Source organism: Protobothrops mucrosquamatus, unplaced genomic scaffold (genome assembly GCF_001527695.2).
Source record: "Protobothrops mucrosquamatus isolate PMUCROS unplaced genomic scaffold, P.Mucros_1.0 scaffold6342, whole genome shotgun sequence".
Classification (NCBI taxonomy): Eukaryota; Metazoa; Chordata; class Lepidosauria; order Squamata; family Viperidae; genus Protobothrops; species Protobothrops mucrosquamatus.
The window spans coordinates 10,056-17,119 of record NW_015392169.1 but is presented as its reverse complement, the minus strand read 5'-3'; the positions used below and the strand labels follow the sequence as shown (position 1 = coordinate 17,119).

Genomic DNA, 7,064 nt, shown 5'->3' with positions numbered 1-7,064 from the left:
AGTGGCCAAAGTGATTCCCAAAGCTTCTTCATAAGACAAGAAAGTTATATGTTTTTCAATGCAAAGATTGTGAGCTTCATTTGGATATTGATCTTCTGGACATTGGAAACAGTCAGCTGCATCTGCAAAAGAAAACATTAAAGGACTGTTTATTGATCAGAGTTTAAGAGTTGCATCGTGGCCTAGTGGTTAAGATGCTCATCTCCCACTTGGGAGGTTGACAATTCAATAGCGGCAGATGTTTCTCTTAGGGTATAAAGAAAAAATATCTGCTGCCAACTCCACATGGTGTCAGGAAAGGCATCCAGCCAGTAAATGCTCATTCCATCCAATTGCCCTGACTCTACTCCGAATTAAGGGATTACAGTGGTTCTCAACCTTTTTAATGCCGCGACCCCAACCAATCTAAGTCGAGGACTAAACCGGTCGTAAGTCGAGGACTAAACCAGTTGTAAGTCGAGGACTAAACCGTTCGTAAGTCGAGGACTACCCAACCGGTCGTAAGTCGAGGACTTTCCCTGCCCGGGAGCGCCGCACATGCGTGGTTCCGCCCCCTGCGCTGGCCGAGGCATAGCTGGCAAGCAGCAGAGATGGAGCAGGCCGACCATCAGCTGGCCCAGCCCAAGGGAGGTAAGGAACCCGCCGGAAAAGGGGGAAAAAATGGCAGACAAAAAAAATGGTGGACAAAAAAAATGGCGGACAGCCTTGCTTGGCGACCCCTGTGAAATGGTCGATCGACCCCAAATGGGGTCCCGACCCACAAGTTGAGAACCACTGGATTACAGTCATAATAAGGAACTTAGTTATAACTCAGAGTTGAAATGAGGAAACTTTGGTGCTATCTGAGATCAGTTGTTTTCTTGTAGACATTTCATAATCAAACTTGATAACATCATCAGTCCTAGGCAACATCATTACTGTTGAACTGATGAAGTTATCTAGTTTGGTAATGAAATATCTGCAAGAAAACCACCAAGTTCAGAGAGCACAAAGGACTCCTCAAAGAAAACATTGTGGCCCATAGAAGCTATGAAAGCAACTCCATTTATTTCTAATTAATTATGTCCATTTTATTTGTATTACAGTATTACAAATTAAGAATGGGACCATCCACATGCAGAAAAGTACCCTGTATATGTTTGGTCCAATAGACACCAAGAGTGTTGTTTGTATCAATCTCAGTGTCATCTTGGAGGATGGAAGGATCATGCAACAGAAAATTTTGTAATAGGTCAGAGTTTCCTAGGTTATTTTCAGAGAAAGGGTGTGATACTTCTTTTTGAGCTCATCTGGTTGGAAATTTTACTTAATGACTGATGTATGTTGTGGAAAATGAGTCAAAATCTATCACTTTCCTTCTTAATAAGTGACTTCTCTACATTTAAAAAGAGATAATCTATTTTTGGAGAAATTTCTCTTAATTCAAAAGCTTTTTATTTTGAATATTCTTCATGCTCAGGTGACAAATGTTTTAGCAAGAATTCCAGTTATTTATAAGGGTTAAAGATCCATGAAGATTGTAATTCATTATCAGACCAGCAGAAGGACCAATATTTATGTTTCATATCTATTTATGTGCCTGCTTCTCTCCGCAAGGACAAGCTCTTTTTCTTGCTTCTTTATACATCATATTCAATTCACAATAACAAACCAGTCAGTCAAACAGCCCGAATCCTGACCATGACTCAGAAACATCTGGACAAGTAACATCCACACCAATTTAAAGGTCAGTGTTCTGACACACGAGCACAATTCAAAGTATACTGAAGATGTCTCCCGAAATAGAGATGAATTGTTTGCAGTCAAATTGCCAAGTTTGGAGATCGAACTAACAGCTCAACTACCAACCTGAGCTACTAATATTCAAATGCATTTCATCTAATACCGAGGTTACCTTGCTTCAATGAGGCCAATCCTCCAAATTCTGAATAATTGATTACAATTGAGAACAATAGCATTGTTCTCAATTGTAAAGACAGAATAAACACACAGTAAACACAGATAGGTATACAATATTGCTGGTGACAATTAATAAGTCTTCTCATTAAGCACATCTTACCTAATCTGTTTGAAATTTTCCCCTTTGCACAAGGAAGACAATCATAGCAGCAAAAGGGCTTCTCATCTATTTTTTTCTTGAGGTAGCCTGGATAACAATTTTCATTGCATACAGAAAGTGGTAATACCTATTCAGAAATGAAACCAGGAGGGAATTCAATAGTTGTACATTATACAATCATATTTCACTGTTTTATGACATTCTGACAAATCTGCATAGCTTTTGGAGAAATTATATATATAGGATTCAATTCAAGGTATTATTAGATAGGCACATTTAATGAATGCCACCATAATAATGTGACATTGTCTATATGTCCTCATGGAACCATGTATTTCCTTTGTATTTCCTTTGTATCCTATGTATTTCCATGTATTTCCATGTTTTCACAAAACCTTAGAGGTTTCCTGAAGTCTTAATTGTTCAAACTGGACAATTCCATTTTGGTCAATCTGATCGGTAAGTATCTATGAGGATTCTCAGTCATCCAGGTCATGGTTGTCCCAAAGGTGATTTTCAAAAGGCAACCAACTTTCGTGGTTTTTTTCCTTGAAAATGTTAGTGAAACATTCAATTCCTTGAGAACTGAAGAAGCTTCTTAGATGAGAAGGAAAAAATTTTCAAGAAAAAAAAAAGTCCAGTTGCCTTTGAAAAGCACCTTTGAGTTGAATCTGATTGGTAATTTATCCCACACTTTGTAGGTGAAATTAAACTTTGGAATTATCTGCATTTTCATTGAGTCCAGTCCTTTCTTCCAAATAGGTCCGGAAAATATATACTGCAGAGAATTTATTCATGGGATACAGAATTCCAATTGCATCTAGTCAGTCTTGTAGAAATTATGAAATAGACTATGTTTTAATGGTGACAAAGTTGGGATTTTAAAACGTGTCTTAGATAATGTGCCATTAGAATATAATAAAATTATAAGGTAGCAATGGACAGGAATAATATATTTCAACTAGTACAGTATCTCAGCATGTCGCTTGTTTATTATTAAATAATTTCCAGCTTTTATAACTCAAAGATGGTTCCCTATGTAGGACAACCTGAAAATGACAGCTGGTAATTTGCGTACATTCAGGAATGCCCATAGATTTCTGGAAAGACAAGTTTAATAACAGAAGCCCTGTGTAATGTGATCTCTGCTCTTTTATCATATTGTATTGCCTTAATTTTATTACTAATGAGTCACTCAAATTATAAAAGTGATTTTTGAAAATGATAGATAGGAGGATTTTAGACAGTAGGAAATACCTGGTTGAACATGGTCGGCCAGATGATGTTTTCTTCAGAAATCATGAAAGACTCTTCTTGAGAAGTCAATGGGTCTACCTTTCCAACTTTGACTTTAAGAAAAGTTTTGTTTGGGAATGTGATCCAGTTGATGATATCAAATCCAGTTCCCAATTCCCCCTTTTCATTAAAGAAAACTGTTTCCCCAACACTGTTGTTAAATAAGACTGTTCTCAGGTAAGGATGGAGCTAAATGAAAGCAAATCAAGCACAAATGTTTGTGTTTGAATTATGTTGATTCTTTAGCTTTGTGTTTTTTAACTGTGCATGGTGTCCAGTGTTACATGTGTGAGATGGGCAGCCATACAAATTCAATAAATAAATGCAATTGATCTGGAAAAATAAATATCCACACTAAATGTACACAACTACAATTTAGAAGTTGTTAATACAACTTAATTGTATTAATTAATTCATTAATTCAGAAGATATATGAATCTGCCAAAATGGATAAACTCACTGTAGAATTAAAAGAAAAAGATGATTCGGAATGTTATGCAGTTTGGGAAAAATGGTATACTTGGATAGACAATAGAAACAAAAATTGGAAATATACATAAGGCTATTGTGGGTTAGATACTGAATGTACATAGTGTATATATCGTATAGAATGTTGATCCAAAGTATATAAATATGACACAGTCTGCTGAATATGTATTAGAGCTGTATAAAGGAAAATGGTAATAAAAATTATTTAAAAAAGAAGAAGCTGTTAATACTACTGTGCAAGTGAACCATAATATTAATAAACATATTATCACCAAGTAAAATGGCTTGACAAAATTTCAAACTGAATTATGAAGCTTGATTTAGTCAAATCTTTTGAATTGGATCTTTTTTACATAGTTTCTCCACACTATATTGTCATGAAACATAAACCATGAAGCTGTGTAAACTATGTGGATACTGAATCTGAAATGTACATGTTTTGCAGTCATAAAAAACAGCTGATGGCATCAGAGAGGCCTAATCAACATGTCATTGTGATTTCTTTTATTATTACCTGCCATGTTTCTTCCTTGATAATCATCAGGCTTCCATGGTCCGCCCTTGCTCTGTGTTTGTATTTGGATGAAAACATGGCTTTCAAGGCATGTGCCACAGCATAGATTGCATTATAAATGCTGTAACTCTGCCCAGTCATGGTGGTCTCAAAGACAGAATTAGGAAGAGTCTCCAACTTCTCCTCTCCAGTGCACAGCACTCCAGCATGCTCATCTAACGTATCTTTAAAGAAAAAACATTCAAATGCCTGCTCCCAGAACAATCTTGTTAAATGATCGTCTTCTTCTAAAGTAGGGCTTCTCATGTGCAAGAATGGTTTGAACCCAGTCACCTCCTTGGAAGAAACTGCAAAAGATATGGCACCATGAATAAAGTCCAAAGGCAGTATTTTTTGAAAAGGGACTGATGTGAACTCCATCTGGGCTGGCATGATCCAAACTTTATCTTTTCTCTTTACTGGTATATCCTCATATTCTGAAAGATAGGGAAATGTTCTGAAAATGCCAATGACGTGGTTTTCACCGTAGAGGATCACAACATTGGCAGTGCTGTTCATGACAACCTTGTACATGGCGACATAATCTTTAAATAAATATTCAATGTGATTAGAAGAAATTTCTTTGGGCATCTCTTGCATGAAGGCAAAGCAAATACCTTTCTGGACAAACAGTGTAAGGGCATTCCGTACAAAACTCCGTCCACTCTCATCAGGTTGGGAAATCAGCCCTATCCATACCCACTTTAAATGCAAAAGCAGCTGAAGGATCCCCTTAGTCTGAAGCTCCTCATTTGGGAAAAAACGATGAAAGAAAACTGTGTGTTCGCTATTATCGTTTATTGGAGCAGATCCATAAAGAAGCTAGGGAAAAAATGATTTAAAATAATTGGGTATTAGAATCTATGATTCAGACTGTGTTCCTCACAAACTTGAAGAAAAATATAATCTAGAAAGAAACCAGTTTTTCCTTTAATTTAATATTTGAATGCCATAGATTTGACAATCTATTGATTCAGTAATCCCTGAACTTTAATAGGATAACAGAATAACACAGTTGGAAGAGACCTTGGAGGTTTTCTAGTCCAACCCCCTGCTCGGGCAGGAAGCCAATCCATTCTAGACAAGTGACTATCCAGTCTCTTCTTAAAATGTTCCAGGAATGGAGCACCAACAAATTCTGGAAGCAAGTCATTCCACTGATTAATTGTTCTGTCAGGAAATTTCTCCTTCATTCTAGGTTGGTTCACTCCTTGATTACTTTCCATCCATTGCTTTTTTAAATTATTTGAATTACCATGAATAACATTTATAGACAGGAAGGAGGAAGGAAGGAAGGAAGGAAGGAAGGAAGGAAGGAAGGAAGGAAGGAAGGAAGGAAGGAAGCGAGGGAGGGAGGGAGGGAGGGAGGGAGGGAGGAAGACAAGTGTGCAGTACAAAGATCAAGATAACTATTACTCAATCAGGTCCATGAATTCTTAATATTTTTACTAATGCATGGTAGGAAAATGAATGCATGACAACATATTGACATTTCTCTTCAGTGTATTTGTAAATATGTCAAAGAATCATTTTATATTAATTGTTCAGATGATTCAGATTGAGGAATAAAGCAAGTAAAGTATGAAAAAATATCCATCTCATCAGCAAACACATAGTTTGGATTGCCATTTTAATTCCACATCACAAAATATAATACTCAAGGAAAGAAATTATTATTTACAATAACATAACTATTAGTATTCTTGATTTTTTTTCTAGTCTAGACAATCTATCAGAGCTGACATTCATCATAGATTCAGATTGAAGAATAAATCAAGTAAAGTAACTAAAATTATCTATCTCTTCTACAAACACATGGTATGTTGTTCATCATTGTATGGATTGCCACTTTATTTCCAAAACACAAAAAAGTAATAAAAAGAAAAGTTGGTTTATTTGTTGTATTTGTAAACATGACTTTGTAAAAGAAATAATGGAAGGTAGTTTAAGACTTGCAAGACTCTGTTATTGTAACCTTACAATAAAAGAATTATTAATATGTGTGATTTTGGTTTCCTACCTTGGACAATCTGGAAGGGATGACATTAACCTTGCAAAAAGGAAAAAACTTTCCCTTCCCCTGCCTTAACTTTCGAGAGAATTGGGGAGGAGTGGGTGTTAATCATGAGATGCTTTCTGAAAATACACTTCTGGTTTAGTCTCAAATTTCTTTTATCAGACTTTTTTTTTAAATAGGACTGCAGTTCTTCCTCCTGTCTTTCAAGGTTATTCTTACAGTGTATACTTAGTCCAAGAAAAAAATCTCACCTGGGGCATCTTATAGACATTCAAGATGTTTGCCATGAAGGGACAGACGTAAGAGTTAGGTCCTGCAATAACAGATACTGCCCAGTCCTTGGCATCACACTTATAGTTGGGGATGATTTTGCCACGTGTTGAGAGAAGCTCCATTCTTCGGTTCATCCAGTTAGGACGGTACTTTATTGACAATCTCTACAGTCATGGGTTCGAGTATAACCTATTATATACGAATAAGAGTAAATAGAGGAAATGTCGTTTTTGGTTCCGGTCCTATACAACCATCAAGACGTCCTAAAATCTGCAATGAAAGATATATTATGTTTTTTTCTGGGATAATGATAGACCTTATCTCAATAAAAGTCACTGATGTTTCATTAGGGCAGAGAGGCTCTAAGTCATTGTTCC

General features: G+C 36.2%; 1 protein-coding gene across 1 annotated transcript in view; it reads right to left on the bottom strand.

Annotated features, from left to right (window-relative positions):
• LOC114923669 (vomeronasal type-2 receptor 26-like) overlaps nucleotides 1–6,809 on the bottom strand; it is a 22,144-nt gene extending 15,335 nt beyond the window's left edge. Inside the window, exons 1-3 of the mRNA XM_029286953.1 lie at nucleotides 6,666–6,809; nucleotides 4,359–5,219; nucleotides 2,060–2,186 (exon numbers count right to left, since the gene is read on the bottom strand). Coding sequence (XP_029142786.1) covers nucleotides 2,060–2,186; nucleotides 4,359–5,219; nucleotides 6,666–6,809 — 1,132 coding nt within the window. The remainder of the gene's footprint in view (nucleotides 1–2,059; nucleotides 2,187–4,358; nucleotides 5,220–6,665) is intronic.
• Between the last annotated feature and the right edge of the window lie 255 nt (nucleotides 6,810–7,064).